Source organism: Sciurus carolinensis, chromosome 4 (genome assembly GCF_902686445.1).
Source record: "Sciurus carolinensis chromosome 4, mSciCar1.2, whole genome shotgun sequence".
NCBI lineage: Eukaryota > Metazoa > Chordata > Mammalia > Rodentia > Sciuridae > Sciurus > Sciurus carolinensis.
In genome coordinates this window covers 92,508,609-92,533,480 of record NC_062216.1, presented here as the reverse complement: position 1 = coordinate 92,533,480, position 24,872 = coordinate 92,508,609, and the positions used below count along the sequence as shown (strand labels likewise).

Sequence of the window (24,872 nt, the reverse complement as noted above, 5' to 3'; positions counted from 1 at the left end):
TTCTCAATTTATTTTTTTATTCTATAAAAGATACTAACTTTCACTCACTTTGAAGTGCCTTAAAAAACCATTGATTCTACCTCTTTTGTGCTATCAGAGATTATATGTGAAAATTAAGATCTGGTCTAAATGAATATAACAAAACACATGGTATTTTTTTGCCATTCAAAATTCTCCTGAGTGCTACTTAAAATCACAGTGTGCAGAAACATCTTTCATAATATCTAGAACCATCTCTGTGGTAGAGGATCACTATTGAACTTCTAGCCAAGCCTGCTTGGTCATTCAAAATGTCTAGGATATTATGTTTTCTGTGATAAGACTTTCTATAACTTTGTGGTACCCATTTGGATTGCAAATTATTTTAGAAACAGTTTGGATATCTATAAGTAAAAATGTTTGATATAATATATTTATAAACAAAATAAGAGCACTCTAAATAGTCTATTTTATTCTCTATTAAACAAAAATAGAAAATATTATTCTTGGATTGGGAATGTAGCTCAGTGGTAGAACTCTTACCTACACAAGACCCTGAATTCATTCTCCAGTATTGAGAAACAAAACAAAACAACTAGCCATAAAAAGAATATATTATTCTTCCATAGTCGATACTAAACATGGGCTTTGCACACAGTAAGCAAGCACTCTACCACTGGACTACATCCCCAGCAGTTTTTGTTTGTTTGTTTGTTGTTGTTGATTTTTTACTTTTATTTTGATACAGGGTCTTACTAAGTTACCCAGGCTGGTCTTGAACTTGTGATTCTTTTGCCTTAGTCTCCAGAGTAGTTGGGATTATAGGCATGTGCCACCACACCTGACTGTGTTATCAGTAAACTTATATTTCTGACTCATAAATTTTGTATACTAGCTCAACCTATTTCAAATTTTGACATGCTAATAATATTTCATTTTAAAAACCACTGTGCTAATTCTTTAAATTATATGCCATTTCTATAATATATGTCATTGATTCCTGTTCACTTTATTTCTTATTAAAGTGTCATGATAGGAATGACTATTTAGGAAATAAGGAAGGAAAATATATTTGCATTCAGTATACCTATAGTAAGTCAATTTTGTACTTACAGCACCTTTTTACCAATAGATAAAATATCCTTTGTTACGTCTTTCATGATTCATTAGATTTATTTCGTATTGACAGTGATGTAAAACATCCTATTTGAAAACATTAATAAGACAAACGAAATTATCAGTTTTCAATTCTGTTTGATTAAAAAATGGTCCTGGCAATCTCAATTAAAACATATGAAGGGAATCATTAGTCCATGAAATAGACTTTACATGTGTAGTAACTCAGTCTGTGTCTCTAGAACAATGCCTCCAAGCTTTTGCTGGCGATTATGGAAAGCAGACATGACAGCGAGAATGCAGAGAGAATTCTTTTCAACATGAGACCCAGAGAACTGGTAAGGAAAATTTTTAAAGGTGTGTTAATAATGTGTAGCCTAAAAGGGAGAGGTTTATAGTATGCATGTCAGAGAAGAAGGTTAGCAACTTTCCCTTCTCCACTGAGGCCTAATGGGACATCATGACTCACCATTATAAGTGTTTCCAAAGGCTTATAGGAATTGGGTCCTATGACTTCATTCATTTTATCCACTCTGAGAACTTCTCTTCACCAGATTGTTACAGTCTACTAAACTATATGCAAATGCTTTTTGCCAGAAAGAAAAGAAAGTTGACTATAGTTTAATAGTGCCTATAGTTAACCCACTGTATCCATGAGTCCCACATCTGTGGATTCAGCTAATCATAGAACAAAAATAATTGTAAAAAATTATGCCTCTACTGAACATGAAAAGACTTTTTCCTTGTCATTATTCCCTAAACAATATAGTATAACTATTAATGTAGTATTTACATTTTATTAAGTATTATTAGTATTATAGGGATAATTTAAAGTATATGGGAGGATATGCATTGATTATATGCAAATACTACACCATTTTTTATGAGGAACTTGAACATCCCCAGATTTTGGTATCCTCAGGGGTACTGGAACCAATTTCTCATAGATACTGAGGAATGACTGTATATAAGGAAGGTATATAAAAATTGTGAACTATCTCCCAGATTCTATATCCATTTGAAAAGTAAAATTAATACATATTTTTCTCTTACCTGAGAAATATTGCATAATGCTTGGCCTAGAGGAAATTGTGCAGAGATTTGATGGTGATTCTACAGAGATCATTAATGACTTCCTATTGTGGAAGTTATATTTTCCTTCTCTTTCATGGCATGAAAATTATAAAGTAATACAGACATGTTTTAAGTGCATTGAGTTTCAAAGGCATTGAGGACATACTAAAGCTATATAGCTTAGTGCCCCAATGACTAAGTCCCATAGTTGGAACCATAGTTGGTGCTATGGAGAGACCCCTACGGAAGGCTAATGCCATTGTCTTATGCTTTATTAGATAATGGAGTGAAGGAGAGAGATAAGATGCTGTGTGATTTAAACACATTTTCAATGAGAGCCTTATATCTGTAAGCAGTGGGTTAAGAAGTATAGACTGTCCCTATCATGTGGTTAAGTGAGATGATGAATTATGAATTTATTCAACAACAGAACTGTGTGATAGTTTTTTGAAAAATATTAGTTCTTGCTGACTCTCCACTGGAAGTAAGTTCCTTGAGGGTGGATGCCCTATTGTTTCCACTTATTATTATCACTGTTGTTGTTATACCATGTCCAGCACCATGTCTGTCTGTTCCCTCATGGAGGCTCAGTAAATAATGGATGCGTCTCAGGATCCCAGATTTCTCCTAAATCATGGGAATTTTGACATTCAAAAGTCAAAGCAGATGTTTCCAAGGAAGATAAGAATTGTAGGATCGCAAGACTATACTTCATACTTATTTAAAGAGAGAGAGTTTTCAAAGATATTTTCATTTTGAGTCTTTTATACTTTTGAGTCTCATGAAACTTCCCAATTTTAAATTATGACTCACAAAAATATCTAAAACATATGTGTGGAATTTCAAACCTGTTGTTCTTTTTTTTCTCCTTCTAGGTGGATGTGATGAAGAATGCCTATAACCAAGGATTGGAATGTGATCATGGGGAAGGGGAAGGCGGAGATGATGGTGTTTCCCCAAAGGATGTTGGACACAATATCTATATTCTGGCCCATCAGGTGTCATATTTTATATCCTTATACTATTTTGCTTATCTTATCAATCATGTTTGATATCAGTGACTTATTATCATATTTTCCAGTTCTGGTCCTTTCATTTATTCAGTCCTTGCCCTCTGATGTTTGGGTTAAAGAAAGCAGAATGCCTAATTATACACTCCAGGGTAAGCTAGGGGACAGTCCACAAGAAACCAGTGGTTGGCACTGAAAACTGCTAGACCAGGAGGAAGGAAGGGACAGTTTCACATCAGATACTCAGGAATAGGTAAAACATGGCAACAAAGAGAAATCCTGAGAAGAGAAAGAGAGGTTCCTGAGAAAACAGAGAATGTGATGTAAGGGGAACACTAAAGTCTAATTAGGACAAATCTGGCAGGTAGCTACTGGCCTCCTTGAATTGTAGATTGACATACTTTGTGCCAAAACCATAAAGTAGCAGCCTCTAATTGGTTTCAACTGGACTTGTAGTAAATATGAGGCTAACTTTCAAATTCTTTCAGAAAAACTGTTTCCACTTCATGATTTATAAAAACCAACTCTTGGTAAATATTATTTGATAAATTTAATTCCATTAACATGAAGCTCAAATTTAAATTTGCATTTTTAAATGCAGATTTGTTTAGAAGTTAAAAACTTTAAATGTACATTTGTTAATTTGATTTTGTCTCTAATAGCCCCCTTTTTTTATCAGAATAAAATTCAGACTTTATAATTCCTCATGCTCTTTCTTCCTAGCCATCATCTCCCATTGACAATCTCTCCTTCCTCCAGCTTCCCCACTCATTTTATTGGTTGATTAAATAAGCAATGATCTATATAAGGTCAGATTCTGAGTAGATTTATTTTTAAAGGTTGCCCTTTAGACATTTCTTTTACCCTTTTCTACCCTTTGTATAACTGTCTAATTGATGTAAACTTGAGTATAATGTTTACAAAGACTTCTGGGAAGGAGTCAGATTTTTAAAGCTACTAACAAAAGAGGCTGCTATTGTTGCATGATCTAGTTGGGACATTGAGAAGATTTTAAGGTCTCTTAATGTGTATCAGGTTGCACTTGTAGATCAGAAGGAGGTGAGGGTGAATAAGCTGCAAAGACAAAGAACATTTTAGGTGTTGAGGAACAGAAAGCAAAATGAAGGATGAGTTGAAGGAAGTAGACAATGGAGATTTAGGCTATGGAAAAGGTGTCATTCTGAGAGAGAAATCAGGTGACAGGAATTGAGTCAAGCTGGAACAAACACAGAAACATGGTGATGGTATGTGCGAATGGGATCAAGGAGTTTCTGTAGGAGCTGTAGCGCTGTGTGTGTGTGTGGAGGGGCAGGGGCAGGGAAGGCCAGGAAGATTAGGGTGGTGACAGCAGCAATATCTTTTAGAAGGAAGGAGAAGGGTCTAAAGCCACAAGGGAAATTTAGGATATGGAAAAGGTGCTATTTTATAAGAGTTACATTCCTGACTGAAAGCTAGTCTTGCTCTGTCTGGGGTGGTTGCCCTGTGTGTGCGTGAGCAGCTTTGTGAATAGGACCTGGCCATGCAGCTGTTGAGTGGGCAGTGAGCCTCCAGATCAGGTCTGTTTACTTTGGAACCAGTGGAGTGGCAGTGTGTTTGTGTCAGATTATCCCACATCCTTGAAGAAGTTTTTAAAAAGAATCTCAGGTTACCAGAGTATTAGGGGTAACAATGAAATGTCAAGGTGAAGGAAAGACTTAGGGTAGTTCACTTGTAGCAGATAAATTTTAAGAGTAGAGGATTCAAAGTTTTCTAAGGGCTAAGTTGCTTATTGAGCAGAACGGAGAGAGGATAAAGAATTTAAGAGTTGGTTACAGATTTCAAGACGATAACAAAAAAATGTAACTTATGAATGAAAGAAGGGAAAAATGAAGATGGCATAAAGGTCAGTTATTTTGATGGATTTGAGTTTTTGACAACATTTAGAGGAGAACAGATATATCTGAAGATAATGTGGACTTGTCCAAAGAGTAGAAATCCAAAAGTAAAAAAGGGTTAACATAGTGAAAGGAAGAGAGAAACCAATGGATGTAAAAATGGCTAGAGTTGACATTCAGAGTTTTTTTTTTTTTTTTTTTTTTTTTTAAGTTCCCCTAAACAAAATGTTGGAAAAGCAGTAGCTTGAGGAGCAATTAAAGTACAAAGTAGAAGTACATAAAAGCAGCCAGTCTTTAGGAAGAGAGAACACTGGGCTGGGTGAAGGGAAGAAGTAGATTCTGAATTGCTGAAGGCTTTAAGCCTTGGGATTATATGTAAATTTGCAGTTAAATTGAGAGTCCACATGGGTCCCTGCATAGGAGTGGAGTAGTACAGGACCAGTTGTGCATAACGGTCACTGCAATGCTAAGCAATTGTCTGCTTATTTTATTACAGTCACACAAGAAATTGCTACCTCACCGCCTTTTAGATGTATTCTTTATGAGGTGATTTCTGCCACCAACATTTTATGAAAGATTGTCAGCATTCACTCACAGAAGAGCCCACTGTGCTCTGTTGACCTTTTCACAAGTTGCTTCTTTGGCTTTCTCTAGCCTGGGATATCATATTTGGTATCTTGGGCGGCCAACCATGGTTGCTGAGTTCCGTATAGGCTTATTGTCCAAACAGCTCCCGTGCCAAGGAGTAAATGCAGGTATGCTTCAGAAGTGGCCTTGTGGGGCTGGGGTTGTGGCTCAGTGGTAGAGCACTTGCCTAGCGTGTGTGAGGCACTGGGTTTGATTCTCAGCACCACATATTTACAAATAAAGTAGAGGTTCATTGACAATTAAAAATATATTAAAAAAAAAAAAAGAAGTGGCTTTGTAGGGGTGTGCTTGAATCCAGCTTTCCCTGCTTTCGTTGTGAATGTGGGATCCTTAGGCTCCTGCATGCAAATGACTATGCAGCTTGGTTTCTGCCTTTGCACAGTTCAGCAATTCGAAAGCCAAGATGTAGCTTCCTCCTTGTTTTACTATAATCATCTTTTGTACAGACGGTTTATTTTAGTGCTCTCAGACTTTCAGTTTTTGTTGTTATGCTTTTAATGGCAGTGAGATGGTTCTGCTTTTTCTACCATGACATCCCTTTTGGCCCTTCCTGTGGTTGGTGTTACAAGAAACAAATAATGCTTCTTGTAAGTGTCTTGTCTGATCTACATAAAACTATAAATACATCAAAAAGGGAATTTCTTAAATTCTAATACTATGGTGTCGTGCAGAGAATTTCCTTAACATTCAGTTGTGTCCTTTGTGACTTCTATCTTCCTCAGGCTCTTCTGCTTCTCTGACCCCTCTCTCTGCTGTAGTCTTGATCTTTTATATTCTACTTCCTTCCTGTTCCTTCTTCTCTGTTTTTGCTTTCTATTCAGGCCCTGCCCACCATTTGAGCATCATTCAGTACTTTGTTATGTTTAACCTACATTAAGCCACATTATTCCTCTCATTCCTTCTAACTATTTCTGTGTTTTTCTCTGCAACTCTTCTTTTAATGCCCATACGAAATAAGAAATACATGAAGAAATGTTATGTTCCTTGCAGGAGAAGTCTCAGATAGTAAGCCTGTGGGAAGAAGCAAAAATAAGCCTTGCATCATAAAGTGAGAGAACGTATCACTTTAATTAGTTATATGAAATTCTTTTCAAAATTCAACCTTTAAAATTTTTCATGACCATTTTCCCATATCAATAAATGGTCTTTGAAGACGTAATTTTAATGACTGCACAATTGTGCATTGTTTGAATAGACCATAATTTATTTAATCACTCCTTATTGTTAGACGTTATGTTTCTAATATATTTGATATTATAAATCACACTATGATTAACATCCTCATACATTAATCTTTGTCTGCCACACTGATTATTTTCCCAGGATAAATTCCAAGAAGTTTAATTACTGGGTCACAGAGTTGTGACTGTGTTATGTTTCTTGATGAATATTGTAAAATTATTTTCCACAGTGTATGAAGTACTTAACTTACTTGATCCTAAAATTATTACCATTTAAAAAGTCTTTGCCAAACTGATAGTGTTTGGAACATAGTGATCACTCAACAGGTGATTTTTTAAAACAAATTAATGTATGATAGATGAATGGGGATCTCATTTTTGATTCACATCTTTTAGGTTTCAAGTAAAAGAGACTCTCTTTTAATGAGTTCTTTGGTCACTTGTATTTCTTCTGTGAAAATGTATTTATCCCTTCTTTATTGGGGTTCATTTTCTTTTTGCTGAATTTTAATTAAGGCTAACAATCCTTTGTAAGTCATATTAGTTATATCTACTTACTGATTTATTGACTTTTTTGTATTTTAATGGTAGTTTTCTTCCACCACCTTAAGTTCTGTTAAATGCTCACTTAGATTTTCTACTAATGAAATATTTTCTAATGAATCTAGTTTTTTATTTAATCATGTAATTCTTCAATGTCATAATAGTAATAAGATATGTTCTGATGCTAATTCATCTTTAAAGTCATATTCCAAGATTTCATGTAAAAGCAATCCATGAGGACAGGGTTATATGAGAGCCTGGGTCACAGTGAAAGCTTTGGGAGAAGAGATCGGGGCCGAATCATACCACCTTCAGGGTGGGACGGGTCATGGGAATGAATGGGACTGGTGGGCCTGGGACAGTCTGATGATCCTCTCCCAAGGTAGGCAGCCATTACTCACCTCTGCTGACCTGTCAACTGGGATTGTAGGTCCTGACTTTCTTCTTTCAATATTTCAAAAGAAGTCTGAATTTTGAAATTAAATAAATATACATATATATATCCTAACCTTTAAAAATTGGCAGCTCATTTAAGGTTTTTAAAAACACTGAGCAGGCCAAACATACTCTCCAGAAAGTTGAATGCAACTTATCAGTTTACCACTCATGGAGTAAAGGATCCGAATGCCTCATTCATTCTTTGATCTGATTGCATAGATATATTGAGTACTTACTGAATGCCAGGTACTGTGCCAGATACTAGGCTGCAGCAGTGAAGATGATCAACACAGGTCAGCTCTCAGGGAATTTCCATTTTGCCTGGGAGCCATGAAGGGGAGACAGACAAACCAGAAAGGGTGGCAGATAGATATAAGTGATGCTGTGAAGTAGACTGGGGAGTGATGAAAGAGCAAGGGCTGCTGGAGACTGGTTGATCTGGAGGGTTTACTCTGCTGAGCTGAAACTCAAGCTAGATCTAAGGAAAGAAACAGTCAGTGCACGAAGTGGGGGTGTGGTGTACAAGTGGTTCCAAAGTGGAGATGAGTTTGGCATGTTTCCAGGAGCCAAAGAAGACCTGGGGAGCTGGACCCGCAGCCAGCTATTAGCTCTTGAATATTACATTAGTCACATAGAATTCACCTCAGGTTTGTTTATCATCAGAGGGTCATTCAAGAGCATGTATTGAACACCTCTTATGTCAGGCATTGTGTTAGTTGCTAAGATAAAAAGAAAAATAAAATGCCTCAAGAAGCTCTCAATGAACTGAATGTAACAGAGGAAGACAGAGAAATCAGGGTAATTTAAAGTGCTGTTTTAAAATAGAGTCTGTGCAAGATGCTATTCCCCTAGGAGGCAGGGGGGCTTCTAGGAGACACTTGAACTGAACCACGTAGGATAAAGAGATGGGGAGGACATTCCAGGCAAAGTGAACAGCTTCTGCAAACATGCACCATAGATATATCCAGGGAGGAACTTCTGGGGTTTTTTTTCTCATATTTTTCTTTGGTGCATTTTAGTTGTACATAATGGTGGGATCTGTTGTTACATAGTTGTTGAATATAGTTATACATGTATATAATATAATAATATAATTTTACCAGTATTATTCCCCAGTACTTTTTTCTTTCCCTGCTCTCCTCCCTCCCCTGGTCCCTTTCCTCTACTGATCTCCCTTCAATTTTCAAGAGACCACCCCTCACCCTTTTTTTCCTTTTTCCTCTATAGCTTCCACATATGAAAGAAAACATACAGCTCTCAACCTTCTGAGTTTGGCTTATTTTTCTTAACATAATGTTCTCTAATTCCATCATTTTCCTGAAAGTGACATAATTTCATTTTTCTTTATGACTAAATAAAACTCCACTGTGCGTATATACCATATTTTCTTTTCTTTATCCATTCATCTGTTGATGGTCATCTAGGCTGGTTCTATAGTTTAGTTATTGTGAATTGTGCTGCTATAAACATGGATATGCATGTATCACTATAGTACAATGACTGTAATTCTTTAGGATAAATACCAAGGACTGGTATACCCGGGTCATATGGTGGTTTCATGTCTAGTCTTTTGAGAAACCTCCATACTGATTTCCATAGTGGCTGAACTAATTTACAATACCACCAACCATGTAAAAGTGTTCCTTTTTCGCCACATCCTCTCCAGCACTTATTATTATTTGTATTCTTGATGACTGCCATTCTGACTGGAGTGAGATGAAATCTCAGTGTAGTTTTGATTTGCATTTCCCTAATTGCCAATGATGTTGACTTTTTTATATATTTGTTAGCCATTTTATTTCTTCTTTTGAGAAGTGTCTGTTTAGTTCATTTGCCCATTTATTAGCTGAATTATTTGCTTTTGATTTTTTTTTAGTTTTTTATATGTTCTAGATAATAATTCTGTCAGAAGACAGAGATTTTCTCCCATTGTGTAGGTTCTCTTTTCACTTTCCCTTGCTTTTTAATTTGATGTCATCCCAGTTATTAACTCTTGGTATATCTCCTGAGCCTTAGAAGGAGTCCTATTGAGGAAGTTACTGCCTATGCCTATATGTTGGAGTGGTGACCCTGTTTTTTATAGGAGTTATGGTTTCTGGTCTAATTACTAGGTCTTTGATCTATCTTCTGTTGGATTTTGTACAGGGTGGGAGATAAGGGTCTAGCCTTTTTTTTTTTTTTTTAACATATAGATAACCAGTTTTCTCAGCACCATTTGTTTAAAAGGCTGTCTTTTCTCCAGTTTATGTTTTCATTACCTTTGTCAAGGATGTGTGGATTTGACTCTGTGTCCTCTATTCTGTACCAAAAGTCCGTATATCTGTTTTTATGCCAGTATCATGCAGTTTTTATTACTGTTGTTCTGTAGTATAATTTGAAGTCAAGTATTGTAATGCCTACAAGGATTGTTTCTTTGACTTAGAATTGCTTTGGTTTTTCAGGGTCTTTTATTCTTCCAAATGAATTTTAGAACTGTTTTTTTTTTTAGTTCTGTAAAGAATGTATTGGAATTTTGATGGGTTTGCATTGGATCTGTATAGTACTTTTAGTAGTATGGCCATTTTAACAATATTAATTTTGTGTATCCATGAGCACAGGAAGTCTTTCCACCTTCTTGTGTCTTTTTCAATTTCTTTCTTCAGTGTTCTATAGTTTTCATGTTAGAGTTCTTTTACCTCCTTGGTTAGATTTATTCCTAGGATTTTTCTTTTCTTTTCTTATTTTTTTTTTGAGGCTATCATGAATGGAATTGTTTTCATGTTTTCTTTCTCATCAGATTTGTTATTGATATGCAAGAAACTATTGATTTTTGTATGTTGATTTTGTAACCTGATACTTTGTTGAATTTATTAGCTCCAGCAGTCTTTCAATAGAGCTTTTTTTATTCTCTAATTATACTATCATGTCATCAGCAAACAGTGATGCTTTGACTTCTTTCCTATTTTTATCCCTTTTATTTCCTTCTCTTGCCTAATTACTCTCACTGGAATTTCTAGTACTGTTGGGAGAGGTGAAAGCGACAATCCTTGTCTTTTCCAGATTTTTTATAGTGCTGTCATTTATTGAGTACTTACAACTTGCCAATTCATTACAAATATTAAGAACTCTATAGGTATTATCCTATTTAATCCACAAATTCATCCTGTGAGATAATATATCAATTTTTTATTGTTGCATAACAAATTAGCACAAACTTAGTAGCTTACAACAATACCTATTTCTTATATTACAGGTATAAAGATTCGAAGTCTGGGTTGGCTCAAGTGGATTCTCTTTTAGTGTCTAACAAAGCCAAAATCAAAAGCAGGTTCGGGTAGGCTCTCATCTGGAAGTTCTGGGAAGAATCCCCATGCAAGCTCATTCTGCTTTGGCCAAATTCAGTTCACTAGTTGTTCCAGATTTTAAAGGAAATTCTTTCAGTTTTCCCTCATTCACTATGATGTTGCCTTTGGGTTTGTCTTACATAGCCTCTTTATGATATTGAAGTAGCTTCTATTCCTAGTTTCTTCAGTGTATGCTGAATTTTGACAGAGACCTTCTCTGCAGGGAGAAACTTGTTTTGGGACTATTCATAGGGATCTTTTATGGTACCCACGTGTCTTTATGTGAGATAAACTATGATAATTTGAATTGAGTAAACATGGGTGATATCTCAATGAGTAATCACAGGCACTTAGCACAGAAGAATGAATGAATGACTAGTATATGATATATTCCAAAGCTTTGGTATTTTATAGTTTAAATATTTTAATTAAAAAACTAAATAAAGATATTTTACCATGATCAAAATTGATGTTTTCTGCTACTGGTGTATATAAAGTTCTTCTGTATAAACACAAACCTTTTTTTCTGCTCCCATGCCAAATATAATAGATATTCAAGAAGAGTATGGGAGAACAATTAACTGCAAAAATGCATGCCTGCTGTTAATACGTTTATGCAAGATAGTCACTTGTTTTCCTTAGCTTTATTGTCACTGTGACCAAACAGCCTGACAAGAGTAATGTAGGAAAAGTTTATTTTGGCTTATGGTTTCAGAGGGTCAATTCATAGTCGACTGATCCATATTTCTGGGTCTAAGGTGAGGCAGAACATCATGGCAGTAGGCTGTGCTGAAGAAAAGCAGCTCAGGACATGGCAACCAGGAAGCCAAGAGAGAACTCTGGTTCTTTCATCACCCCAGTGTAACATCCCCAGTAACCTACTTCCTTCAGTCGCAGCCTACCTGCATACGGTTGCCAACCAGTTAATCAATATTAGTGGATTAACCCACTGATCTGTATATACTTCTCATATTCTAATCATTTCACCTCTGGAAATTCTTGCATGGTCTCACCCATGAGCTTTTGGGGGCCACCTCACAGCTAAACCATAGCAGCAATAGATAAATAACATCTTGCAAAACTGATACTAGCATTCTGGCAGTCAAGGATCTTATTCAACTACTGCTTTTATTTTTAATTTTATAGATCACTCTTTGCCAGTCTCTTCTGTAAACTCTGCAAGACTGGGCTAGGTATTATCTTCCCTCTTGTTAGGCACTTTTATTAATTTTTTAAATGAAGTTATCCTCCTGACATAATAGAATATCTCAGTTAGTATTTTAGTATTGCCATAGTTCCTTGAAAATCTGAAGTAAGAACTACCTACCCCATGTCCTAATTAACTTCCAACCAACAATGATTTTTCTGTTTTGAATTCTTATATTTGTTTTGTTTGCCCTGCATCACATGATATATATATCATCCTAGAATTGTTCTTTAATTATTTCATGCATAAGGATCTTGGCAGTAGGTTCACAAATCTGGGTGCCCATGAACTATCTTTTAAAAACAATAACAACAAGCTTTTCTACAAAGGAAAAAACATAATGGAAAAATTTCTAGGTGTAACAGATTTAAATCCTCTAACTGGCACCCAAATATCCTTCACTGAGCAACAAATAATCTTTGTGTTACTGTCATTTAAGTGACCTCTCAAATTCATGGTTAGTGGGAGCAATAAAATACAATCCAGGTAATGGATTGAAATTGGATTCTGTAATTGTTAGTTTGATGTAAAGATCATGAAGCCAGGTTTAGTGGAAGCAGTTTGTATTATTATTATTATTTTGCTCAACATTTCATGTTTGCTATATACTTATGTTTGAGTGACATAATTATCAGAACACCAATCTGAATTCTAGCCATGTGTTAGGCTGTTGCCATGTCTCTGACTCCTCCTATATCCATTGAATACAAAGTTTATCGGGAAAACTAGAAATAGGAGACAGGGTTTCTGAGTTGTTCTTTTTCCCCTCCCAAGAAAAATGCACAGTATTTCCTAGTGTACTTCAGATCCTTGAATTATTACCCTATCTGAACCCAAAGCCAACATCTGTTTCTTAACACTTAGGAGAGAGAGACTGAATGGTAGGCATAGCATGGTATTTTAAGCACTGTGATTATATTATACTAAAGAAGTTTTCTAGATGTCCTGATAGTCTTCATTAATCCATTTTTTCCCCTTGAGAATTTTATTTCATAGCTGCAATTGCTTAAACTATATTCATTTTAAGGGATAAGCATATAAATTATTCTAAATAAATTTTAATTTATACTGAAATCATATGAAACGCATATATCACTCCAACTACTTAAAATGTTTCCCTTAGAGAGTTATGCTTTTCACCTCTTTGCAGCTTCTATTTTCTTATGCTAATATGTAGTAATCAGCATTGCTTCATTTACTTTATTTGTAGAAGCAGAAGGATGGGTTCGTAATTGGATACATAACTTCCATCTCTAATATCTTTGAAGGGTTTTAACTAACTTACAATTACTTCATCTTTATTATTGCTTGTGGTGCAGAAAGTAGAAAACACAGCTGGGTTTTTCAACTTGCAAAGGCACTTGTAGCTCAGTAATATGTTAGCTGGAATATTGTATCAAGGATATTTTGCAAACTGCTTAGCGGTTATTCACCCTGCACTGTGTGTTTTCCCTATGAGCTATTTATGTCACTTAACTTCTCTGACTTCAGCTTTCTCATCTACTAAAATATGATGGGTACTCATGAGCTATGTTTGCAAAGTAAATTTTCAGGGACCTATATGAACATCAGAGTATATTTGGACATGATGTCTCTTTTACTGGATTAGATTATGTTTTAAGTATGGAATGGAGTAACTAATCATCTACTAGATATTTATGTATTTATTTATGCATCATATATAAAAGAGGAATTTGAGGTTGAATGAGAAATGCTCATGTATAATTATACTGTTAGAATATGTAAGATCAAAAGCCTTAAGAAGGAAAGGGGGATCTAAGTATTCTGAGGATCTTGGCTAATATTCTGACTGCTTTTCAGAGATAGATCTGAGTTTTTTGGTAATCAAGTGTTGAAAATAATGGATTGATATATCTATGCTACTCTTTGATAGCCAACTTTTTGCTGATATTTAACTCTGAAAGGAATTTATACAAAGACATAGTATAACAACATGGACAGTGTTTGCTAAAAGAGTTCTGCAGAATATTCCAGATGAAGTGATACACTTTGCTGTTTTTCAGTACTCAGGGATAATGTTCAACACTTTATTTATAATCAAATGAATACAGTTAATTCTGGACTATGTCAAATATAGCAATGGTTGTGAAAATAGATATGTAAGGTTACTTCAGAGATAGACTGTGATAATGTTGAAGCTTTCCAATATGTGAACTTAATTGAAAAAGCTTTTAAAAATCACAAGATTATCATATTGAGTTGAAAAAATAGATTTAGCTTAATTGCCCAGGTATGCAATAAGCCTGCTCTTCTCAGTGGTGGGAATAAAGAACTGATCAGGCAGACCCAAATTTCTCCCCTCAATGAACTGGCATCCCTCCTTGGGATCACACTGGTTGTTCCTCTTGGTGCATGGGTTCTATGGACACCAACCATGTAGCAGGTGGGATGCACAGGGTGTGGAAATAAGACATAGTCTCTTCTCACGAAGTTCACCTTTTATTACAGGAAGAGACACAAAAACAGCCACATTGCATCAAGTCCCCTGGAAAATGTGTATCTGGGGTGCCCTGGGATCTCAGGGTGGGAGTATACCTGGGAAAACATGGACACAAGAGTCAGAATGTGTCAGGGAGAGAACTTAAAGGAGTCTGAGGAACAGATTGAGTTCACTCTATACTCAATCATGTGATCATTCACTCAGTATTCAAGCATGTTCATCTGATTCTCTGAAAAACCTCTAGCCCACTGACTCGAAATTCTGCTCCTTTTTATAGCAAAACTGCTCAAGAGAATGTACATAATTGTTACCTCCAATTCTCTTTCCTTCCTCTCTTAAATGAATTGCGGGCTTTTATCTCCACCATGCCATCAATATATTCTAGGTGGACTGCAGTGACTGCCACCTCCCTAAGTCTGATGGTTTGTCCTCTTCCTCATCTTATTTGACCTGTCACTAACATTTGACCCAGTTGGTCACTCTCTTCTCCTTGAAGTACTTTCTTCACTTAGTTTTCACACAGCACTGTCTTCTGATCTTTCTTTTTCCTTCTTCTCAGTCTCCTTCACTGTTTCCTATTCTTCTCTCCTTCTGTCTGAGGTGTTCTGGTCACAGTGTTATAGGACTCAATTTTTGGATCTCTTGGCTTTTTAATCAGTGATCACTCCCTGGGTGATCTCATTCAATCACATGACTGTAAGTACCAGCAGTACCATAATAAATCCCACATTTTTATCTTCAGCATGGGCTTCTCTTCTGAACACTGGGCTGTACCTCCACTGCTTGTTCAGCCTCCACATTTGGATCCTTTTTAGCATCTAACGCTGAACATACCCATAACGGAACGCTTGCTTCTTCCATGTTGTATACAACCAGACACTCAGATTCCAGGGCCTGTGCTTCACATTGTTACTCTAACCCAAGACTGGAGTTTGCCTGTCGTGTGATACATCATTGCTTACTGTGATATATCACAAAACAAAAATCACTGGATTATTGTGGCCTATTTACTTATCTGTCTCCACTAGACTCCAAACTCTGTAAGAGTTTTATTCATGAATGTCTTTCAGTGCATAGCATGTGATCAAATTCATAAATATTTTGGGTTGATTAAGTAAATGAGTGCTTGTTATAGTCAGTGATGCTGTAGATGATTACAAAGGAATATGATTGACTAGCGTGCTGTATAAGACTTTATGGAGTGACTTGCATTTTAGATGACTTTTGAGGATTGGTAAGATTTAGATAAGCAAAAAAAAAAAGAGGAAAACATTTTCATTATAGGATTATAGGGAAAGTATTATAGAGGGGGGCAGTATTCAGCATGGTGTGTATGTGTCAGGTTCCTGGGAACTTGCATCAAGGATGGCGAAGACAGGCACTTTGGGAGGCAGCAGAGGAGGGGTACCTCTTAGCAACTTCTGGAGGATTTTAAGTACCAAAAAACAATTCCATACAAATATTAGTTGAAATGTGATGTAGCATATATTTTGTCCAAATTGTTCCTCAGAGTACTTTGCTCTTATTTATGTTGCCATAAAACTAGTGAGACATTGATGATTTTGTGAAATGCTGAACATAATTAACAACAAAAAAAATGAAAGAGAAATCTGTGTTAGAAAATATCTGCCAACCCAAAAGCATTATTATAGGTCTTAAAAGGATCTTTTAATGATTATACTTTTATTCATGTACTAATTTATACTTTAACATTATTAAGCAAGTATTTAAAGATAGATCAATTATAAAGGGTCCCATGAGAAAACAATTAGTAAACACATAAGCCAATAAAAAGACTTATGTCAATGCACTAAGTAATGATCTGGATATGTGTGTCCATTTTTTGTGCTAGCACGTATCTGCCTATAATGTTTATTGGTTAACTTGTTTTTCCAGCTCAAACGTAAGTGTAGAAGGTTCAACTCTTCATATGACATTTTATCCTGAAGACCACACTGTAGAAGCATCAGGTGGGATGGGACAGCAGGACAGAGGTCCAACTAACACTCTATTGATTATCGACTGTTGGTCAATAGATCAAGTAGTGGAATATTAAAGTGATGTTTGAAAATAGCTTTTCCTGATGTAGTAGTCAAGAGAATTACGGAGTTATGTGGGTCTTATTAATTATGTGATGAGATTACTCAGCCTTTGTCTTTTGTGGCTTTTGATGAATTTTGAGTTTCCGAATTACTTACAGAGGCACAGTAAAGTGATAGACCACTGTGACAAAGTAATATTGGTAGATAAAACTGTTGAACTAAAAAATGTCAGACCTCAGAAAGGGAAATCATTGTCCTCAGCCAGACCAAAATAGACAAAAAAAGTTCCCGTTTCACGTCACAACCAAGTGACTATCTGAAATTATACAGTAGGGGAAAATTCTGGAAAGTCCCTTATGGAGATTTATGTTATCAATGAAAGATCAGTTTTAGGAATATTAAAGATGTCAAAAGACATCTATCTATCCATATGGAATTTATACACATCTATATATTTTTATGTCTGCTGTATGAGACTTGAAAACTATTTGCGAGTTTGTGTTACTTTATCAGGAGTTTACAAAGTGCCATATGGCAAATATTTTTGGCTTTTCAGGCCATACTGTCTGTGTTGCAGATTTTCAACTCTGCCATTCTAGAGCAAAAACAGCTATGGATAATATGTAAACACATGCGTTTGTCTGTTTACCAAATAAAACTTCATTTTTACAAAGCAGGTGGCAAAACAGATTTGACCCAGGACTCTAGATTGCCAGACTGTGTTGTAGATGATTTTTATAATCTTCAGGATGGGAAAGATTCCATACTGCATATTTGAAATATCTTTGTGAATTAGAACTGGTGGGCCCTTATTTTTAAGTATTTTTCAACTTTGTGTTTTATAAAGTTTAATTCACTTTGTCTATGAGTGTGACTTGCAGTGCTCATGTGAGCTCACACACACACACACATTCAGAATTTCTGATGGGACCAAAGGAACACACTGGAGGTCCTTTCTTCCATTTCTGTGATGGTATGACTTAAGTATTCTGTGGATAGCTGGAGCCTGATAAATGAGAATTCGCTAACAAGTTGATAGGGGCAGGCTCATGCTCATTCATTAGATGGAGAAGATGAAGGAATCCAGTATGAATCAGGAATGTGAATGAATCAGGCAGAATGGAAGCAGGAACAGGGAAGTGAAGGCAGAGTGACTGCAATGAGACAGATCTAGGGAGCTAAGTAAGCCACAGGACAAATGTAAAAAACAAACAAACAAACAAACAAACAAACAAAAAAACAACTAGCTAGAGAGGGTAGTTTTCCACTTACATCTGATGAATACCTTAGGAAGCACTGTGTACTATGTTGAGGTCTAAAGCAGAGGTTCTCAAATGTAGTTCACTTCTAATTCCTAGACCCTGTCTGCAGAGACTATGAATAGGTTCAATGTAGGATCTGAAATCACTTTTTACCATACATCTGGGATATTTTTATTTGAGTTGTCTGCAGACCACAGTTTGAAAAAAAGCTACTCCAGACTTTTGTCCTTCTTAACTTCCTTCCCTAATTGACTGAGCCTGATCACCTGACCCAGATACAACCTCTTCTCCTTTCCTTCTCTTCCTTCTCCTTTTGTGCTTTCCACCTTCCTGGTATCATCCTAACCTGATTGTTACTTATTTTATTTCTACTAAAACCCAACCCCTTCTCAGATATTATATCAACCTCTGTTTATCAATAAGCAAGTATCTGCTAAAATAATAGCTTGCACTAAAGTTAATGAATAAAAACCATAGCTCTCTCCTTCTTGGTCATGTATGTACTTGTTGGTTCCATAAAACAACATGAGATTCTGCAGCATCCTTAGATGCAAAGTTCCTAATGATGAAACAAGAAGAGACTAAGAAAGAGGGCCTGTGAGGAGGCTGAGGGGGGTGGACAGGGTCAAATCTGGAGGCCATGTAGATATGCTAAGGGTTTTGTCCTTAGTTCTGCATGCAGTGAGAAGCCATCTCCACTGCCCTCTCCTAAGTCTGGCTCCACTTCGTCTGTAGCTGATTTAATGACTAGGAATGGTTTAAGGAGAGCAAAAAGAATGTAAGAGTCTTGTATAGTTCCTAGGCATGAAGTTGGTTGGTGGGCAAGACTAGGGCAAGAGAATTTTGGAGAAGGAAACTTAGTTTTATACCTTTAATATTTAAGGAACTAATGAGACATTGGGTTGGAGGTACACAACAAGCAGTTGTTAAGTCTGTGTGCTTCATTCTCAGGAATGAGAGCTAGGCTTAAACATCAATGAGCAGAGATGAGACTTCTAGGGAAAAGTGATTGGAATGAGAAGAGTAGAAGATCAAGAACAGAACCAAGTAGTATCAAAAGTTAGAGGAAAGCAAGGGGAAGAGAAAACCACAGAAATGGGTTGAAATGAGAGGTTTGAGGGAATGAAATTCAAAAGTAAGGGAGGAGAGAGACTTTCAAAGGAGGGTGGGACCAATGGCCCTAAATAATTCAATACACAAAGTGCACTTGTCAGCCTGGCCCTGTCTGTGGCACTTAGCAATCCTACAAAGAGAAACTTGAGTTGAGTGGTGGGCACCCACGCTGGAGAGCTGTGAACAGGGGAGCTGTGCAATTATGACTTGGAATGAAGGTGTTCTCCACATGGGAGTCAGAGGAGCAGTGATTCAAAGCAGCTCAGCCAAGGTGTCCTCTTCTGACCCCTGCCTTAACCAGAATGACAGCAAAATTTCAGACCTAAAGCCCAGAGGGCAGGGGAGAAATGAGATAACACTAGAGGCATTGCAACTCAAATTGTCTTGATGTCACTCAGAGTGACTTTATACCATTACTATACCATGATTAGTCTTCAGAAGAAGTAGGTGTTTGTGCGCATGTACTTTATTTAAAATGATCACCCTTCAAGATTTCCTAAGGCTCCTCATATTTATATTTGCTTTCTCTTAGCACAGGTGGCATTACCTAAAAGCAGAACCTGAAAAGGGCTAACTGGAAATACTCACAGGGTCTAGTTTGCAAAAGCAGACTTTATCTGTCAGACTAGGCATTTGTTTTCACATATACCCATTCTGCCTGGCACTTTATGGTTCTCATCTGGTAAGGCATGCTTTGGGATCCCAGCGACAGTGCAAATTAAATGTCAGTAGGTTTGGGAACTGCAGGGAGGACTTCACGCTCAGATTGCTGAGGCTGAAACAGAAAAGAGAGCCTATCAACCCTCCCTAAGTTCATTAGGGGAGGGAAGGGCTTGAATTCAGATAGCCCCAGGGTTCAGATCCTAAGTGAATGCTGCAAGAGGGCCCACAAATGAGCTCCAAAAGGAATAAACAAACATATCTATACAGCTTTAACAAAAAACAATTTCTTGGGGCAAGTTTTCCATCGCCCCCTATTTTATTAAAGGTGTCACTGATTCTAGAATTACCTTTCATGTAACTTGTTTTTGTAGTTGCAGTTGGTCACTCCCACATGTTTGACATTGACACAAACTAAGGGAGAAGTCTTCAAAAGTTAACATCAAGAAAATATCAGTGCTTTGGGTGCAGTGGTGATAGGCAGCTGGGCTCTTCCTGCTTCCCCTGGAGGCCCTGACCTTCTCCTTCCTGTAGGTTGTAATCTGAGTGCACTGCAGGGCAAGGGGACTTAGTCTTGAAGCCATCCTCTGTCTCTTTCCAGAATTACTCTGAACACTTTCTTCAGGGAGTGGCACGTTTGCTAGAGGCTGTCGTTGCCCTGGACACTCCCACCCCCTCACCACACTGTCTGTCCAGCCAATCAGTACCTCCCTGCCTCCTCTCAGCCACTTACTCTTTTCCACTCCTATTGCTAGTTCCTTCCTACTGCCTCCATCAGTTCTTACCTGGACAACTACAGCAATCTCCTCATTGTTTCCAGTTAAGTCCCTCTTCAATCCACTCTTTTCCAAGAAGTCAAAGTAATTGTTCCAAAATGCCAGCTGATGGTGTCCATCTCCATCTCCTCACTCAACATTTCCACGTCTTCTGGTGAACCAGAGTATGTGTTCATAGGTCTGACACAGGAGACCCTGGTCAGGCCCCTGATTGCTCTTTCTTTATTATTATTATTATTATTTTAGTTCATATTCATCAAGTACTTTGTGTCAGATACTGTGTCTCATCTGAACATCACAGTAACTCTTTGAGGTAAATATTAAAAAAGTGTTCTTAGTAACCTCTCTTGCTAAAAGAGAAAGCTAACAACTTGCCTGTAGTTGGCTTGGTGAACCAATAGGATAGATGAGATTTGAACCTAGATCTGTCCAGAGCCTGTGGTGCTAATCACGGGGCAACCCTATGCTCTAGTCATCTCTGCTGTCATCCCTCTTGATCCCTGGGTTCCAGAATCTGCACACATTCTGCACTACCATCTCCTCTCCACTACCATCATCTCTCAACTGGATCATTGCCATAGAATCCTAACTGTTCTTTCTGCTTCAGTTCGCCTGTACATTCCTCAGTGTTTTCTTTAACACAGCAACCACAATGAACCCTTAAAAATATAATGCAGGACTGGGGTTGTGGCTCAGTGGTAGAGCACTTGTCTAGCATGTGTGAGGCACTGGGTTCGATTCTCAGCACCACATAAAAAGTGAATAAATAAAGGTATTGTGTCCATCTAAAACTAAAGAAAAAAAAATAAAAAAAAAATAATGCAGATTATGTTACCTCTCTGCTCAACACTTTTGAATACTTCCAGTTTCTCAGCAAAAATCAGATTTTGTATTGACTTCAAAAGTCTCCCAATATGGCCTGCCCCTCCCGCTCACTTGCTCTGGTGCTTTCCTCCTTACTTTCTCTGTTCAAGCCACAGTGGTCTCACGACTGTGCTTTGGAACCAAATTCTGCCTTATGTCTTTGAATTTGTTGTTGTTTCTGCCTTTCAAGTTTCTGTTAAAATGATCTGTGACCATTTGATTTATAATGATGGCCTCCACTGGCAGCCCCTGCTCCTTGCTTCCATCTTCTGCTCTGTTCTCTTCTCAGAATTTTCATATTTTCATAGAATGCATGTTTATTTGTTTGTGTCTCCTCCACCAACAGAGAGTTAGTTCCTTAAGGGCAGGAGTTTTTGTCTATTTTGTTTGCTTTTATAACTGCAATGCGTGGAGCATTACTTGGCACACACCAAAGATTTGTTAAATATTTTAGAATGAACATGCAAGATATACATTAATCATTGTAGTTAGCTCATGGTGTTTTAAGTTTTAAGGAGGAAAAAAAGTATTTTTTGGTATTGTTTTGGAGAAGAGGGTCTTTATGTTATGTTAATGTCATACAGAAAGTACTTTATGGACCTGACCTTGGTAATAATATTTTTATTTACAGATAATTCATGACCTCATTACATAACAAAGAAACTTATAATGCAGGCAGTATCTTAGTACCTATATGTTTTTGTTCAATGCCTATATCCTTAAATGTATTCTTTATCAATTAGCTCTATGTTTTTTAAGGAAGGTAAATAAGTTTTGCTACATGAACTTACCTAAATTTTCTTTGTCCCCTTCTTTCTCTCTTGACCTCACCATGGTCTTTTCATTTGCAACCTGGGTCATTTAACTTCTGAATGATTAGGTAACATTTAAAAGGGTGCTGGTTGTCACAGAATGAGCAAGTAAGTATCAGATGCAGCTGTTCAAACTTCTTTGTCTCTTTTCAGTTTGACTCAACTGATCTGAATCCTTAGAGTTGAGATTCACCTTGCCACCTCATTTCCCTCCTTTATTAGAGTTGCCTTTGAAATGCAGAAGTTCATTTGAGCAGTAATTCTCTTCCTTTAGAAACCACTCTGTCGAACAAAAGCTGACCTTTTTTTTAGCAGCCATTAGACAGTTAAACATAGAGAAAGCAATGGCATGATATTTCTCAGTCTGGCGTGATGCAGAAATAGAAAGCTGAAGAAACCTACAGTTGAAATGCTTTCAAGCAATTGAGTTTAAAGTTCCTGAAAATTATTTCACAGTACTTCTTCTCAACCCTTCATATTCCACCCCCGATTTACATCTGGCTAATTTCTGCACTTCACATTGGATTCCTGAGCACACTGGCAGTGGGAGAACCATTGTGGAACTCATCATTATAACTTCAAGCCTTTAATTAACCCACTTTAAGGTGGCTTTGTCAAGACTATGAGCAACCCAAAAGCAATTGACTCATTCTTAGAAGAGGTATCTCATAGAGCAGATAGTAATCCAGCGCTCTTCACTGAGCCCTGTTGGTTTGGGAACTAAGAGCTTTAGGAGAATTGATCCTTCAGTATTTCTCTTAGATTATTGTAGGTATTATTGTTACTCTAGAGCTAGGCAAATCAGACATAAGAAGGTCAAAAACCTTGAATGTGTTGCTATGAAATGTCAGCGGTAGAACCAGAAGTAATTTCTCAATATAAATAAGTCCACTTACTCCCGCAATTACTCGGGGAGCAAAGTTTTCCCAGTCAACCACAAAAACTATTTTAATAGGTCAAAGACCCCCAAAAGATTGCCTTCTTCACCTCTTGGTGCTTGCTTTGAAGAAAATGCAACAATCTCTAGAAAACAGTGAAAGAATCAGAATGCTTTGGAAAAGATAAGTCAAACCATCCTTCTTATTTATTTTTGTAAGTAGATGTCTAGTTTATTCCAGAAATAGGAATTAAAATATTTTTCACATTTACATAGAATATGGCAACTCATCATTTTCTAAAAATTATTCTCTTTGGGAATGTAAAACATACACCAGTTAAAAATGAATTAACAAATAAGCAAACAAAAAATACTCTGTACCTACCATCCATCCATCCATCCATCCATCCATCCATCCATCATCCAGGAAATATTAAGCAACTGTTCTGCACTGGACCTGGTTTTAGATGCATGGAGTACAATAGTGAACAAAACAAAATCCCTGTCCTTCTGAGAGTTATATTCTAAGTACGGGTGACACACCAACATCAAATAAAAAGTATCTCACACCTATTCATCACTTGGAGAATTAGTGTGGAGAAAGGTCCTTGTGATTTGTTAGTATTTCTCAGACCATATTTGAAGAACCATGAGAAAGGGGACATGGATGAGAACTACCTAGCAAACGGCTCAGGTAGCCGTTTCCTCTCATCTCTGGATCTGAAGAAAATGCATTACTTCCTGTGTGGGAAGAGAGAGGCCTAGAAATTTCAAAGACTTGTCATTAGTTACCTCAAAAGAAGTAAGGTAGAAGAAATTTACCTCTTTCATCAACCTGTAGGACAAAAGAAAAAGCTCCAATTTTTGCCTCATTGGTGGGGTTACTAGAGATCCCTTGCTTTTTCTTTTTTGTTTCTCTCTTTTTTGGATAACCCCATTTAACACGTAGAATCATTTTCTGCTCTTGCTTTCTCATCTTAAAATATTTTTATGTGTTTTGAAAAGGACACTGCAACAACAACAAATTTGGATTATTAAAATACTGATGTCATATAAGATGACCTATTGTTTTCATGTAGTTTTAGTCATTCAGACTTATTAATCTGTATTCTGATGTTGATATCAGAAGCAGCTAAGCATTTTACTTCATTAAAATTTGCATGAAAATATAAAATTATAAGTAATTTCTAAACTCTAGAAGTGAGAAAAGATATGACCAGTTTTAGTTGAAAACTGGAAATAATGAATGAATTTGTCTTAAATAATTATAAGGGAAAAAACTTGGTTTAGAAGATAAAAGTTTGTTCATCTAGTCTTTTCATGAGAATAAACCAAACTTATGAACTAATATACTTCATGTATTATGTATTTTATAAGCTAAAATTTTATTTTGATGAGACTAAAGTAATTTTTGCCATTTTAGCACAGGAATCTTTACAGGAGAGCAAAATGAATTTTGAACTCTGAAGCTACTAGTGATCACTAGTTCTTAAAAATTAAGTGGAACACATTTTATAGGTCTGGCTCCAATTTCATTTTGAAAAGTGTGTCCTACTGTTAGTAAGTTTCTCTAAATATTTGTATTTTTCTTATATGTTTTAAAGGGGAAAAA

General features: G+C 36.6%; 1 protein-coding gene across 3 annotated transcripts in view; it reads left to right on the top strand.

Moving 5' to 3' along the window:
* The window catches only part of Itpr2 (inositol 1,4,5-trisphosphate receptor type 2), a 462,398-nt gene that overhangs the window by 328,168 nt on the left and 109,358 nt on the right, over positions 1 to 24,872 (top strand). For all 3 annotated transcript variants that reach the window (XM_047550877.1, XM_047550878.1, XM_047550879.1), the window contains 2 exons: positions 1,338 to 1,433; positions 3,045 to 3,167. In XM_047550877.1, coding sequence (XP_047406833.1) covers positions 1,338 to 1,433; positions 3,045 to 3,167 — 219 coding nt within the window. The remainder of the gene's footprint in view (positions 1 to 1,337; positions 1,434 to 3,044; positions 3,168 to 24,872) is intronic.